This window comes from Oncorhynchus nerka, linkage group LG28 (assembly GCF_034236695.1).
Source record: "Oncorhynchus nerka isolate Pitt River linkage group LG28, Oner_Uvic_2.0, whole genome shotgun sequence".
In the NCBI taxonomy this organism is placed as follows: domain Eukaryota; kingdom Metazoa; phylum Chordata; class Actinopteri; order Salmoniformes; family Salmonidae; genus Oncorhynchus; species Oncorhynchus nerka.
Window position 1 is genome coordinate 39,645,298 of NC_088423.1, and position 16,031 is coordinate 39,661,328.

A 16,031-nucleotide genomic window follows, 5' to 3' on the forward strand; every position below is an offset into this window, starting at 1 on the left:
TAGGGCAGAAAAACTCAAGGAGTTTTGCAAGAGGCACGGTACGTGGTGCTCACTCCCGTGAGCGGTGTTGCTGGCTCGGTGCTCGAGGTGGCAAAATATTAGCTGAAGTCTTGAGCGGTCGCCGCGCATGGTTGACCAATGAGCAGAGTTCATCTTGTCAACCAATCAAACAAAGTTTTAATGACAACATTCGAGCTGACAACAACCGGAGAAGGAGGGTGGGAAGGTTAAACTGGTTATCTTTGAAGATGGAGGACAAGGGGAAAAAGGAAGAAACTGGAACATATTATGAACAATTATCAAAATCAAATCAAATGTATTTATATAGCTCTTCGTACATCAGCTGATATCTCAAAGTGCTGTACAGAAACCCAGCCTAAAACCCCAAACAGCAAGCAATGCAGGTGTAGAAGCACGGTGGCTAGGAAAAACTCCCTAGAAAGGCCAAAATCTAGGAAGAAACCTATAGAGGAACCAGGCTATGTTGGGTGGCCAGTCCTCTTCTGGCTGTGCCGGGTGGAGATTATAACAGAACATGGCCAAGATGTTCAAATGTTCATAAATGACCACCATGGTCGAATAATAATAAGGCAGAACAGTTGAAACTGGAGCAGCAGCATGGCCAGGTGGACTGGGGACAGCAAGGAGTCATCATGTCAGGTAGTCCTGGGGCATGGTCCTAGGGCTCAGGTCCTCCGAGAGAGAGAAAGAAAGAGAGAAGGAGAGAATTAGAGAACGCACACTTAAATTCACACAGGACACCGAATAGGACAGGAGAAGTACTCCACATATAACAAACTGACCCTAGCCCCGACACATAAACTACTGCAGCATAAATACTGGAGGCTGAGACAGGAGGGGTCAGGAGACACTGTGGCCCCATCCGAGGACACCCCCGGACAGGGCCAAACAGGAAGGATATAACCCCACCCACTTTGCCAAAGCACAGCCCCCACACCACTAGAGGGATATCTTCAACCACCAACTTACCATCCTGAGACAAGGCTGAGTATAGCCCACAAAGATCTCCGCTATGGCACAACCCAAGGGGGGCGCCAACCCAGACAGGATGACCACATCAGTGAATCAACCCACTCAGGTGACGCACCCCTACCAGGGACGGCATGAGAGAGCCCCAGTAAGCCAGTGACTCAGCCCCTGTAATGGGGTTAGAGGCAGAGAATCCCAGTGGAAAGAGGGGAACCGGCCAGGCAGAGACAGCAAGGGCGGTTCGTTGCTCCAGAGCCTTTCCGTTCACCTTCCCACTCCTGGGCCAGACTACACTCAATCATATGACCCACTGAAGAGATGAGTCTTCAGTAAAGACTTAAAGGTTGAGACCGAGTTTGCGTCTCTGACATGGGTAGGCAGACCGTTCCATAAAAATGGAGCTCTATAGGAGAAAGCCCTGCCTCCAGCTGTTTGCTTAGAAATTCTAGGGACAATCAGGAGGCCTGCATCTTGTGACTGTAGCGTACGTGTAGGTATGTACGGCAGGACCAAATCAGAGAGATAGGTAGGAGCAAGCCCATGTAATGCTTTGTAGGTTAGCAGTAAAACCTTGAAATCAGCCCTTGCTTTGACAGGAAGCCAGTGTAGAGAGGCTAGCACTGGAGTAATATGATCACATTTTTTGGTTCTAGTCAGGATTCTAGCAGCCGTATTTAGCACTAACTGAAGTTTATTTAGTGCTTTATCCGGGTAGCCGGAAAGTAGAGCATTGCAGTAGTCTAACCTAGAAGTGACAAAAGCATGGATTAATTTTTCTGCATCATTTTTGGACAGAAGGTTTCTGATTTTTGCAATGTTACGTAGATGGAAAAAAGCTGTCCTTGAAATGGTCTTGATATGTTCTTCAAAAGAGATCAGGGTCCAGAGTAACGCCGATGTCCTTCACAGTTTTATTTGAGACGACTGTACAACCATTAAGATTAATTGTCAGATTCAACAGAAGATCTCTTTGTTTCTTGGGACCTAGAACAAGCATCTCTGTTTTGTCTGAGTTTAAAAGTAGAAAGTTTGCAGCCATCCACTTCCTTATGTCTGAAACACATGCTTCTAGCAAGGGCAATTTTGGGGCTTCAGCATGTTTCATTGAAATGTACAGCTGTGTGTCATCCGCATAGCAGTGAAAGTTAACATTATGTTTTCGAATAACAACCCCAAGAGGTAAAATATACAGTGAAAACAATAGTGGTCCTAAAACGGAACCTTGAGGAACACCGAAATTTACAGTTGATTTGTCAGAGGACAAACCATTCACAGAGACAAACTGATATCTTTCCGACAGATAAAATCTAAACCAGGCCAGAACTTGTCCGTGTAGACCAATTTGGGTTTCCAATCTCTCCAAAAGAATGTGGTGATCGATGTGGGCGATTGTACAAACCTTCAGGAAGACTTGGTGAAGGAGAAGATGGCAGACAAGGGAAACAGAAGAAAAGTGAAATATGTCCTGAGTGAATATGGAATGGAGGTTTGCACAGAACTTCTGGAAGAGCTAGAGAAGGACATTGAATATGACAAGAGTGACGGTGAATCAATTGTGGTGGAAGGTGTAGTGATGACAGTCAAGAATGAGTTGAGTGTAGAGGGAAGCGGGGGTAAGGAAGGTTGGTAACAAGTGTAAATTAGGGATACGTGCTCTAGTAGCTCGGGGATGGAACCTTACCTGAAGTATCCGTGGTGAGGACTGCCGAGTTTGGGACTTGTTCCGAGGATGTAAAGGATGATTCTGGCCCAGTGGGAGTGAGGTTGGTGGAGAGAGTGGATCCTTGCAGTTTGGCTGAAGAGTGGAGGACAGTGATAAAGAAAAATTTATCAAAAAGGCAAATGTTGTTAATGAGTATAGGTTTTTGGTTGGAGTAAGGTTCACTAATAATGATGTTTTTTGGGGGATATGCATTTGAAGTATCAAGGATGGTAAGGGATGCATTGGGAAAGGTAGAGACGGTCAGAGTGACCAGAAGTGGTTTTGTTTTGATTTCTTGTGTGTCGAAAGAGCAGATGGAGAAGGCGTTAAGGATCGACAAACTATCGACTGGAGAGTTTAGATTTTTGCAGCAGAGCACTGCTAAAATGTCTCATATCTGGTGTTGCGTTGGATGTGGAGGCCTTGTGATTGATGAGGAGCATAACAGGAGTAGTTGGAGCATGTAGTGCCGGCTCAGCGCATCTGGTCTCCAGTGCGTCTCCTCGGGCCGGGGTACATGGCACCAGCCCTACGCATGGTGTCCCCGGTTCGCCAGCACAGCCCAGTGCGGGCCATTCCACCTCACCGCACTGGCCTGGCTACGGGGAGCATCCAGCCAGGTAGGGTTGGGCAGGCTCAGTGCTCAAGAGCTCCAGTGCGAGAGGGGGTCGCCGCTCTAAAGAGGCCACGGAGGCGGTTAAAGAGGCGGAGAAAGACTACGGTGGAGTGGGGACCACGGTCCGCGCCAGAGCCCCCACGCACCAGCCCTCCGGTGGCAGCCCCCCGCACCAGGCTGTCTCTCCGCCTCCTCCCTACAGATGCTCCCGTCTGTCCTGAGCTGCCAGAGTCTCCCGTCTGTCCTGAGCTGCCAGAGTCTCCCGTCTGTCCTGAGCTGCCAGTCTCCCGTCTGTCCTGAGCTGCCAGAGTCTCCCGTCTGCCCTGAGCTGCCAGAGTCTCCCGTCTGCCCTGAGCTGCCAGAGTCTCCCGTCTGCCCTGAGCTGCCAGAGTCTCCCGTCTGCCCTGAGCTGCCAGAGTCGCCCGTCTGTCCTGAGCTGCCAGAGTCGCCCGTCTGTCCTGAGCTGCCAGAGTCGCCCATCTGTCCTGGATGTCATAAGGTGAATGCACCAATTTGTAAGTCGCTCTGGATAAGAGCGTCTGCTAAATGACTTAAATGTAAATGTAGCTGCCAGAGTCGCCCGTCTGTCCTGAGCTGCCAGAGTCGCCCGTCTGTCCTGAGCTGCCAGAGTCGCCCGTCTGTCCTGAGCTGCCAGAGTCGCCCGTCTGTCCTGAGCTGCCAGAGTCGCTCGTCAGTCAGGAGATGCCGGAGTCGCCCGTCACGCCGGCGCTGCCGGAATCGCCCTTAACTCCGGAGCTGCCGAAGTCTCCCGCCTGTCCGGTGCTGCCGGAATCTCCCGTCCATCCGGTGCTGCTGGAATCTCCCGTCCATTCGGGACCCGTGGCTAGGGTCCCCAGTCCGAGGTCGGCGGCGAGGGTCGCCGCTCTAAAGAGGCCACGGAGGCGGTTAAAGAGGCGGAGAAAGACTACGGTGGAGTGGGGACCACGGTCCGCGCCAGAGCCCCCACCGCGGACAGACACCCACCCAGACCCTATAGGTTCAGGTTTTGCCACCTTTGGGGGGGGGGGGGTACTGTCACGTTCTGACCTTAGTTCTTTTGTTATGTCTTGTTGTTTTTTTATGGTCACGGCGTGAGTTGGGTGGGTTGTCTATGTTCCTTTTTCTATGTTTTGGGATTTCTGTGTTTGCCCTGGTATGGTTCTCAATCAGAGGCAGCTGTCAATCGTTGTCCCTTATTGAGAACCATACTTAGGTAGCCTGGTTTCACTTTTGAGTTGTGGGTGATTTTTTTCCTGTGTCTGTGTTTGTACCGCACGGGACTGTTTCGATTTTCGTTTGTTCATTCACGTTGTTATTTTGTATTTTTGTGGTGTTCAGTTTTATATATTAAAATGTACACTTACCACGCTGCACATTGGTCCGACATCTCTTACTCCTCGTCAGAAGAAGAGGAGAGTCGTTACACTTGCTTAATTCATTTGATTAATATTATGGTTTTAATATTCCATGAAAAATGAATGGTATATTAAATGTGTTAGGATGGTACAGAAAATCTGGCGCTGTACAATGTGATGCTCATAAATTCAGAGGATTGGCAGTTTGTAAATTCAGACCATTTCGCCCTCGGAGCGCACACTGGACGTTCGGGCTGAGGATATTTTTTTTTATTACTGTTCTGGCCTTACACCGGCAGGCAAGCACCCAAGCTAATGTTGGCTAGCTTGCTAGCTACTTCCAGACACAAATGAGATCACTCTGACCATTTTACTCCCCCTAGCTGAGCTGGTAAGGCAGTTTTCGTGTTAACCAGAGCGTTGGTGAATGTAAATGTGCTGCTGGAAACAATTTAATTATGCTTTTTTCCCAAAGTTTACTGACACCGGCCATATACAACAGGTGTTGAGCGCTAAATACATTTTTCTGGGCTCTGGTACACACAAGAGTTTACTGAAATCAGTCTAGATAGTAGGCTGGACACATTACATTTTTAACAACATTCTTTTCTGATAAAAACAAGTTCATTGCATCCGCCGTGGAGCCTAGTTTCATAATGACCACATTTCCCAGGAAGGAATCACAAAAAAACAGGCCTTATTTTAGTGCATTTTTCATCATGCCAGGTCCTATTAGTTCTATTGAGCACCGTGGCACCAACTCTCAAAGGCACTGTAGCTCATCTGGTAGGCTCCTGTCACTGGGCAGCTCGCAGCTGGGTTTCCCTTTTGTTGTCCGTAATATTTTTCAAGCCCTGCCACATCCGTCGAGCATCAGAGCCAGTGCAGTAGGATTCAATCTTAGTGCTTAATAGACACTTTGCCTGTTTGATGGTTCGTCTGAGGGCATAGCAGGGTTTCTTATACGCGTCAGGATTAGTGTCCCACTCCTTGAAAGCGGCAGCTTTAGCCTTTAGCTCGGTGCAGATGTTGCCTGTAATCCATGGCTTCTGTTTGGGAAATGCACATACGGTCACTGTGGGGATGACTTCGTCCATGCACTTATTGATGAAGCCGGTGACTGAGGTTGTATACTCCTCAATGCCATTGGATGAATCCCGGAACATATTCCCTTCTGTGCTAGCAAAACTATCCTGTGGTGTAGCACCCGCATTGTCTGACCAGTTTAATCTGAATAAATGAATACATTTGTTTTGTTTAGCTTTATTTTGTTAATTATGTGGGCTGATATACAGCCAAAACAGTAGGTGGCGGCATGCACCTATAGCATTTGTTTGTGGATTGCAGTGATAGCAAAGAAGAAGACCCCGTACAGTAGGTGACAGCAATACAACAATAGGTGTAGTGTGCCATAAAACTTGTAGCAGAGGTACTCTGGGTCTTCCTTTCCTGTGGCGGTCCTCATGAGAGCCAGTTTCATCATAGCGCTTGATGGTTTTTGCGACTGCACTTGAAGAAACTTTCAAAGTTCTTTAAATTTTCCGAATTGACTGACCTTCATGTCTTAAAGTAATGATGGACTGTCGTTTCTCTTTTGCTTATTTGAGCTGTTCTTGCCATAATCTGGACCAAATAGGCCTATTTTCTGTATACCAACCCTAAATGTAACAACACAACTGATTGGCTCAAATGCATTAATGAAGAAGAAAATAAATTCCACAAATGAACTTTTAACAAGGCACACCTGTTAATTGAAATGCACTCCAGGTGACTACCTCATGAAACTGGTTGAGAGAATGCCAAGAGTGTGCAAAGCTGTCATCAAGGCAAAGGGTAGCAGGTGTATCTCACTGATCATCCCTAAAGCCAACACCTCATTTGGCCGCCTTTCGTTCCAGTACTCTGCTGCCTGTGACTGGAACGAATTGCAAAAAATCGCTGAAGTTGGAGACTTTTATCTCCCTCACCAACTTCAAACATCAGCTATCTGAGCAGCTAACCGATCGCTGCAACTGTACATAGTCCATTGGTAAATAGCCCACCCATTTTCACCTACCTCATCCTCATATTGTTTTTATTTATTTACTTTTCTGCTCTTTTGCACACCAATATCTCTACGTGTACATGACCATCTGATCATTTATCACTCCAGTGTTAATCTGCAAAATTGTAATTATTCGCCTACCTCCTCATGCCTTTTGCACACATTGTATATAGACTCCCCCTTTTTTTCTACTGTGTTATTGACTTGTTAATTGTTTACTCCATGTGTAACTCTGTGTTGTCTGTTCACACTGCTGTGCTTTATCTTGGCCAGGTCGCAGTTGCAAATGAGAACTTGTTCTCAACTAGCCTACCTGGTTAAATAAAGGTGAAATAAAATAAATAAAAAAAGCTACTTTGAAGAATCTCAAATATAAAATATATTTTGATTTGTTAAACACTATTTTGGTTACTTCATGATTCCTTATGTGTTATTTCATAGTGTTGATGTTTTCACTATAATTCTACAATGTAGAAAATAGTAAAACATAAAGAAAAGCCCCTGAATGAGTAGGTGTTTCCAAACTTTTGATAAAATCATGAACATGTAGTGTGTGTGCATCTATCAGTTGCACATACATGTCAGTGCATACAAGTAGAGATTGAATATGGATTTGTGAACGTACAAAGCAGAAATCGCTCACAAGCTCTCTTCCATTTATTCTGTACACCGGATTCATCTGGTTGTTTTCCGACCCGCATATCACAGTCATAGTAAGCACAGTTTTACGTCAATAAGTAGCTATCAGCAAAGTCAGTGCTAGTAAGAAAAGACAAGTGTAAGTGTTAGCTCAGCAGAGCCTTCTGTTACAATAAAGGGCTCTGGGCTTGAGATGCAAAACCAATTTATGTGCAAATAGTGAATAAGCTTTCTGTTATTTTACCTGGAGTGTAATTCCATGTTGGTTTGTGTAATAGCATTGATCCTGATATGCAGTTTGGTTTGCTTTGTTCAGAAGATATCCAAATCGGACTATAATGAAGAGCAAACATGATTGATGGTCTGTTTTGATGGTCTGATAACCATTAATTTAGTTGCAGCATTATGATCTGAATTATGCCATTAGAAAATGCTGTGGCACATAGCTTTGATCTTATCAACACAAACACACACAGACACAGACACGTATGCTACATGGCCATATGCAGTGGCTCATTACACCAATTTCAAAATATCTCCGTGTGTTTTAAAGCCAACGCAACCTTAGCTAAACTCAACTTTTGTAATTTCTATTGTCAGCAGTGCCTGGGGTGCCTAGTCCAGTTGACCTGTGTTTTCTTCTCACAGGATTGACGGCATTTTACCTCGGATTCCTGTAGTCGCCCTTCTCCCTCGCGCCCTCTCAGGGTCGTAGCCTGACGCACTCCAGGAGGACCGGCCTGCTTCACCACTGACACTTTCAGCCAGAGAGAGAAAGACAACTTTACATTTCCAGAGACTGCGGTGCTCCCGGGGGTTCACTTTGATATTCGTCTCATCCATTGTATTTGCTTATTTAGATATTCAAGCACCGGTTGTCAACGGAGATCAAGACGTTCGGAAATCAAGTAGGACTGGAGGGAGGATATTATGTTTAAAGCTGTAGATGCGGGATAAAGTTGTCGGTAAGAGCGGAAAAGGAATAGGCTACAGCATCGACTGGATAGCTTTGGTTAAAGGTTTGTTAAGTCCCCTTGGCGTCGGGATGAACATGGGTACCTTGCGCGACCTCCAATACGCGCTGCAGGAGAAGATTGAGGAGCTGCGGCAACGGGACGCGCTCATTGACGAGCTAGAACTGGAGCTTGACCAGAAAGACGAGCTAATACAAAAACTACAGAACGAGCTGGATAAATACCGGTCCGTTATCAAACCGGCAACCCAACAGGTCGTCAAACAAACCGAGCTGCACGAGCACCAGCGGACTAAGAGACAGGCGATTTCTGCGGAACCCACCGCCATCGACATCCAGGATCTTAGCCATGTCAGGCTGCCTTTCTACCCCAAAAGTCCACAGTAGGTGTACAGTTACAACAGGGGTGCCTGTTTTTGCATGACATGTTTTGACGTTATGTGATACATCCCGTGGCTGTATTTATCCATTGTGCATTATTCTTAGTGTGCGTAATTCCTCAATGGTGCATTTGGAGCATCAGGTGTGCGACATCTCAGACTCATATTATCGATATTTCATCTAGGATCAGTCAGTATGCTAATATAATGTGTTTTGCGTTTTTTTCAGCTTCTTCTGAATGTGATATCACACTTGGTATGCATCATTGATATGCATCTATGTAAAAACAGTATGGGTTATTACTGACAGTGTGAGGTGAATGTGTCACCTCAGTGACGCTAGAGACCAGTGTTGTTGATGTGTTAAAGGGTATGAATACAAGCCCGACTCTGGGTAATGTACCTGTGTTTGTTTATTCCAAACTGTGACAAAAGGGTGCCATGATATCTCTCTACGAATTGTTTACATTCTGATGACACACGCACGCACGCACACACACACACACACACACACACACACACACACACACACACACACACACACACACACACACACACACACACACACAGGGCTCTAAAGTTTGACCAACTTGGAGTAAAACTTTTGGGGCACAAATGTATTTTTTAATAATAATTGTTCAAATGGTAATGCTTCGCTGTAGTGTTATTTGTCGAGTGCAGCTTCGTTAGTGTCATGCTTGCACCATTAGTAGAGCAAAAACTGTTTGTTTCTAACCTAAACAGTTCAAAAGACACACACACACCTCTTGCTCTCTTCACACATGCAATATGCACCAGTGGGGGTCGGTGCCGTTTAAGATTAGGTAGGATGATAATTTGTTTAGGAGCATGGCCTTATTTCTATTGCAGTATATTGGATGACTGTCATTCATATTCCATTCACCCAGCTCAATATACATTCGATAGGTTTAGGCTGCTACATGATACAACATATTTCCCTATACCCATCACGAGGTTGCTACAAACTAGCCTAGGAATTCAAGTTTACAACGTAGGTGCACAGATTGAGAGAAAATTTGGAATAGTCAAGGTCACAGACAGTGACACATTTAATACCGCCTAGCACACTCTTGTGTGCATCTAGCTGATCTTGGGTGTAATCATTAGTCCAAACATTTGCAAACAAGATTTTCTATTGGACAAATTCATTATGTTGATCCTTGTTTTGTTCCATTTGCTTCCGTTTAAGAAACGTTTTTCAACCAGAATGGCTGAATGAATACACCCCTGATCACCTGAAGACACAGTTCACTTTCATAGCAGCCACATACAAACCGCATGATCACTTTGCTCATTGTTTAATTCTTTCTCGAATCAACATGCTTTCCTCCTCTCACCTTTTATCTTCACTTGTGGACTTCAGTGCACAACACAACAGCTGTCTTTAACTTTCCAAGCTAAACCTTCATACCATTACCACTAACCGCTACACACAGCCTACATCAGTGTCACCATATTAGCTAAGTAACGTCATAGTCAACATATCTAGAACTAACTAGAACTAACGCGTTAGTAAACCCACTACACATCATGCATTACAGTGTACAGCAAGTAGTTTTACAGGGCCCTGGTGGCAATAAATCAATATATCAAAATCTTACCTTGACTTGGAAGAGTTCAGTGTTGTGTTAAAGCCATAGCCAGCTAGCTAACATAACATCTCTCTGTTTGAGTAGGCTAAACTAGCTAGCTGCATTCACTAGCTAATTAAAGTGAAACTGGAAAAAATCTCTCTCTCTCTCCCTTTTTTGGGGGAAGAAATTAACTTTTGGAAAACTGTTATACTATTGTCTTTCTCTCTTTCCCAGTCAATTGCTCACCACATGTTATGCACTGATGTATTAGCTAGCTGTAGCTTATGCATTCAGTACTAGATTCATTCTCTGACCCTTTGATTGGGTGGACAACATGTCAGTTCATGCTACAAGAGCTCTGACAGGATGGAGGACGTCCTTCTGGAAGTTGTCATTTAGTGTGTAAGTCTATGGAAGGGGTGAGAACCATGATCTTCCTAAGTTTTGCATTGAAGTCAATGTACCCAGAGGAGGATGGAAACGAGCTGTCTTCTAGCTGCACCATGGTGCTACCCTGGAGAGTGCTGTTGTGGCTACTGTAGACCTTCATTGTAAAAACAGTATATTTTAATCAATTATTTGGTGACGTGAATATATTTTATATTTAAATATCATAACTTTTTAAATGTTTCTACATTTGTTTTTTCTGAAATTCACTGAGGATGGTGATGTGATGTTGTCGATCCTCTGAGTAGCCTCCACTGATTGTACACATCAACACTCATCCCCCTCTCTCTGTTTTCTCTCTCTCACTTTCAGGCTCTTTTTGTGAGATCAGAGGACTTGTGTGTGGTCTCATGGGTTTAGAGACAGATTCCCAGTAATGTAAAAGTACTTTAAGTAAGTCCCTATAGTTTCTTAAGTGGTTTTTGAGTCAGGATCTCTGTACTTTACTGTTCATTAATATTTTTGAAAATGTTTACTTCTGACCCTGCAAAAGATCACTGTCTAAAAACAGTTGAAGTTGGGTGTTACATACACCTTAAAACACTTTAAACTCAGTCTCCACAATTCACACACATTTAATAATCATAAAAGTCCCTGTCTTTTTCAAAGGTCAGTTAGGACTCAAATCAAGAATCTCCTTGAAATGTCAGAAGCTGAAAAGTAGAGAATGATTTATTTCAGCTGCATATTTCTTTCATGCAAGCATTCCCAGTTGGTCAGCGCCACCAGTTTACATACACTCAATTACTATTTGGTAGCATGGCCTTTAAATTGTTTTAACTTGGGTCAAATGTTTCAAAAGCCTTCCCCACAAGCTTCCCATAATAAGTTGAGTGAATTTTGGCTCATTCCTTCTGACAGAGTTGGTGTAACTGGAGTCAGATTTGTACACCTCACAGCATATGGATCCAAGATGGCGTAGCAGTCGGACGTGTGTTTTTGTCTTGTCCGTCCTGTATAGTGTAAATATAGTTTTTTTCCTCTTTTTTTCGTATATATTTGTTGCATATTTTAATCTCCTTCCCAACCACAGGCTGAATATGCTCTCCTGCAGCCCGCATCACCCAATGTGTACGGATCTACTTTTTCTATGCTTTAGAATCGGAACCCTCATCAGAAGCTAGCCGCTAACTAGCTACTAGCTAGCCACTGCTAGTCTTCCTAACTAGGACACCAGCGCGACATCTACCCAAAGCATATCAGACTGCTTTTCTCTACCCCATCTCCGGATTCCTACCGCAAGCTCTGAAGCTTTATACCGGATCATCGTAAATAGCTAGCTGCAATCCGGTGGCTACTCCTGGCTAACGTCTCTGTCCCAGAGCAAGCACCCGGCCTGGAGCCCCAGCCTCGAGCTAAACCCATCTCCCGACTACCCGAAGAGGTCAAAAATACCTAATTTGCCAATTGGCCTGGACCTCGACTGACCCTCTACTGCCGTGCAGGCCCGCCGATCCATCACGACTGGTCCGCCGACGCAATCGTCCGAGGGGAGTTTCAACAGAAGCTTCTCCGCTCGCGACACTCGCCAAAAGATCCATCTGCTGGCTTCAAGGCCCCTTGAAGCTTTCTGAATCGCTGTAATCTCCAGCTCCACGCATGAAGAGGAATGAATAAACAGACTCACCCCATCGCGACGATCCCCCAAAGGTTAACTCCATCTGGCCTCGCTATCTCCCTGCTTGCTAATTAAACCTGCTAGCGGCTAGCTTGTCAAGCTCAGTCCGCTAACTGCTACCTTGTCTAGCTCGGAGCCTACGAGACTGTTGGCTTGCATTCGCTGGGCCCTGCTAACCGTCTGGACCTGCAGCGATCCCAATCACTCCCCGACCCCACATTTACTTTCTATCTCTTTTTGATTTTTAATTTGTTTATACCTTCCGGAAACCTGCCTCACCCAATGTGATACGGAATCGCTATTACTTTTACTCTTATTTTTATTTTATGACACTCAGAACCTCCCAGGCCTTCTTGGCTAACCTGGCTACAAGCTAGTTAGTCATTATTAGTTAAAAAAAAAAAAAAACATAAAAACCTGAATCTATTCGCCAGCCCCCTGCCCATCCACCGCTGCCCCTGGACACTGATCTCTGGCTACATAGCTGACGCACGCTGGACTGTCCATTAATCACGGTGCTCCTTTCTGCTTCGTTTGTCTGTACCTGTGGCCTCGTTGCCTAGTCAACGCCATTTTTACCCTGCTGTTTGTTGTGCTAGCGGATTAGCTCGCCTACTGTTTTTAGCGCAGCTATCCAAGATTCAACACCTGTGATTACTGTATGCCTTGCGCTGGTGTCTCTCTCAGATGTCAATATGCCTTGTATACTGTTATTCAGGTTAGTTATAATTGTTTTAGTTCACAATGGGCCCTAGACCCACTCTGCATGCCCTGTTACCTCCTTTCACCTCCACATACGGTGACCTCACCCATTACAACCAGCATGTCCAGAGATGCAACCTGTCTCATCATCACCCAGTGCCTGGGCTTACCTCCGCTGTACCGCACCCCACCATACCCCTGTCTGTGCACATTATGCCTGAATATATTCACCATGCCCAGAAACCTGCTCCTCTTATCCTCTGCCCCCAACGCTCTGGGCGACCAGTTTTGATAGCCTTTAGCCGCACCTCATACTACTCCTTCTCTGTTCCGCGGGTGATGTGGAGGTAAACCCAGGCCCTGCATGTCCCCAGGTACCCTCATTTATTGACTTCTGTGATCGAAAAAGCCTTGGTTTTATGCATGTCAACATCAGAAGCCTCCTCCTAAGTTTGTTTTACTCACTGCTTTAGCACACTCTGCTAACCCTGATGTCCTTGCCGTGTCTGAATCCTGGCTCAGGAAGGCCACCAAAAAGATTTCCATACCCAACTATAACATCTTCCGTCAAGATAGAACTACCAAAGGGGGCGGAGTTGCAGTCTACTGCAGAGATAGCCTGCAAAGTAATGTCATACTTTCAGGTCCATACCCAAACAGTTCGAACTACTAATTTTGAAAATTACCCTCTCCAGAAATAAGTCTCTCACTGTTGCCTGCTGCTACCGACCACCCTCAGCTCCCAGCTGTGCCCTGGACACCATTTGTGAATTGATCGCCCCCATCTAGCTTCAGAGTTTGTTCTGTTAGGTGACCTAAACTGGGATATGCTTAACACCCGGCAGTCCTACAATGTAAAGCTAGATGCCCTCAATCTCACTCAAATCATCAAGGAACCCACCAGGTACAACCTAACTCTGTAAACAAGGGCACCCTCATAGACATCATCCCCTGACCAACTGGCCCTCCAAATACACCTCCGCTGTCTTCAACCAGGATCTCAGCGATCATTGCCTCATTGCCTGTATCCGCCACGGAGCCGCAGTCAAGCGACCACCCCTCATCACTGTCAAACGCTCCCTAAAACACTTCTGTGAGCAGGCCTTTCTAATCGACCTGGCCCGGGTATCCTGGAAGGACATTGACCTCATCCGTCAGTTGAGGATGCCTGGTCATTCTTTAAAAGTAACTTCCTCACCATTTTAGATAAGCATGCTCCGTTCAAAAAATGCAGAACCAAGAACAGATACAGCCCTTGGTTCCTCCAGACCTGACTGCCCTCGACCAGCACAAAAACATCCTGTGGCGGACTGCAATAGCATCAGAATAGCCCCGTGATATGCAACTGTTCAGGAAGTCAGGAACCAATACTAACGCATGATCAGTCAGGAAAGCTAAGGCCAGCTTCTTCAGGCAGAAGTTTGCATCCTGTAGCTCCAACTCCAAAAGTTCTGGGACACTGTGAAGTCCATGGAGAACAGAGTACCTCCCCTCCCCAGCTGCCCACTGCACTGAGGCTGGGTAACACGGTCTCCACCGATAAATCCACGATTATCAAAGCTTCAATAAGCACTTCTCAGCCTGGCCATGCCTTCCGCTGGCTTCTCCAACCTCGGCCAACAGCTCCGCCCCCCCGCAGCTCCTGCTTAAGCCTCTCCAGGTTCTCCTTTACCCAAATCCAGATAGCAGATGTTCTGAAAGAGCTGCAAAACCTAGACCCGTACAAATCAGCTGGGCTTGACAATCTGGACCCCTCTATTTCTGAAACTATCTGCCGCCATTGTGCAGCCCCTATTACCAGCCTGTTCAACCTCTCTTTCATATCGTCACAAGTCCCCAAGGATTGGAAAGCTGCCGCAGTCATCCCCCTCTTCAAAGGGAGACACCTGGACCCAAACTGCTATAGACCTGCTATATCCATCCTGCCCTGCCTATCTAAGGTCTTCGAAAGCCAAGTCAACAAACAGGTCACTGACCATCTCGAATCCCACCGTACCTTCTCCGCTGTGCAATCTGGTTTCCGAGCCGGTCACGGGTGCACCTCAGCCACGCTCAAGGTACTAAACGATATCATAACCGCCATCGATAAAAGACAGTACTGTGCAGCCGTCTTCATCGACCTCGCCAAGGCTTTCGACTCTGTCAATCACCATATTCTTATCGGCAGACTCAATAGCCTCGGTTTCTCGGATGACTGCCTTGCCTGGTTCACCAATTACTTTGCAGACAGAGTTCAGTGTGTCAAATCGGAGGGCATGCTGTCCGGTCCTCTGGCAGTCTCTATGGGGGTGCCACAGGGTTCAATTCTCGGGCCGACTCTTTTCTCTGTATATATCAATGATGTTGCTCTTGCTGCGGGCGATTCCCTGATCCACCTCTACGCAGACGACACCATTCTATATACTTTCGGCCCGTCATTGGACACTGTGCTATCTAACCTCCAAACGAGCTTCAATGCCATACAGCACTCCTTCCGTGGCCTCCAACTGCTCTTAAACGCGAGTAAAACCAAATGCATGCTTTTCAACCGATCGCTGCCTGCACCCGCATGCCCGACTAGCATCACCACCCTGGATGGTTCCGACCTTGAATATGTGGACATCTATAAGTACCTAGGTGTCTGGCTAGACTGCAAACTCTCCTTCCAGACTCACATCAAACATCTCCAATCGAAAATCAAATCAAGAGTCGGCTTTCTATTCCACAACAAAGCCTCCTTCACTCACGCCGCCAAGCTTACCCTAGTAAAACTGACTATCCTACCGATCCTCGATTTCGGCGATGTCATCTACAAAATGGCTTCCAACACTCTACTCAGCAAACTGGATGCAGTCTATCACAGTGCCATCCGTTTTGTCACCAAAGCACCTTATACCACCCACCACTGCGACTTGTATGCTCTAGTCGGCTGGCCCTCGCTACATATTCGTCGCCAGACCCACTGGCTCAGGTCATCTACAAGTCCATGCT

At 46.1% G+C, this 16,031-nt stretch overlaps 1 protein-coding gene and 1 long non-coding RNA gene across 3 annotated transcripts in view; one reads left to right on the plus strand and one right to left on the minus strand.

Annotated features, from left to right (window-relative positions):
• LOC115113223 (cGMP-dependent protein kinase 1-like) overlaps positions 1–16,031 on the plus strand; it is a 199,887-nt gene that overhangs the window by 8,577 nt on the left and 175,279 nt on the right. The window contains exon 1 of one of the 2 annotated variants that reach the window (XM_029640620.2): positions 8,293–8,702. The exons of the other annotated variant lie outside the window; for it this stretch is intronic. Coding sequence (XP_029496480.1) covers positions 8,293–8,702 — 410 coding nt within the window. Of the gene's footprint in view, positions 1–8,292; positions 8,703–16,031 lie in introns of those variants that run through there. 2 annotated transcript variants of the gene reach the window in all.
• Positions 1,790–8,152, minus strand: LOC135565562 (uncharacterized). Its single transcript, XR_010461681.1, has 2 exons — positions 8,012–8,152; positions 1,790–2,785 (listed from the first exon to the last, which is right to left on the minus strand). It is a non-coding gene; the product is annotated as an uncharacterized LOC135565562 (long non-coding RNA).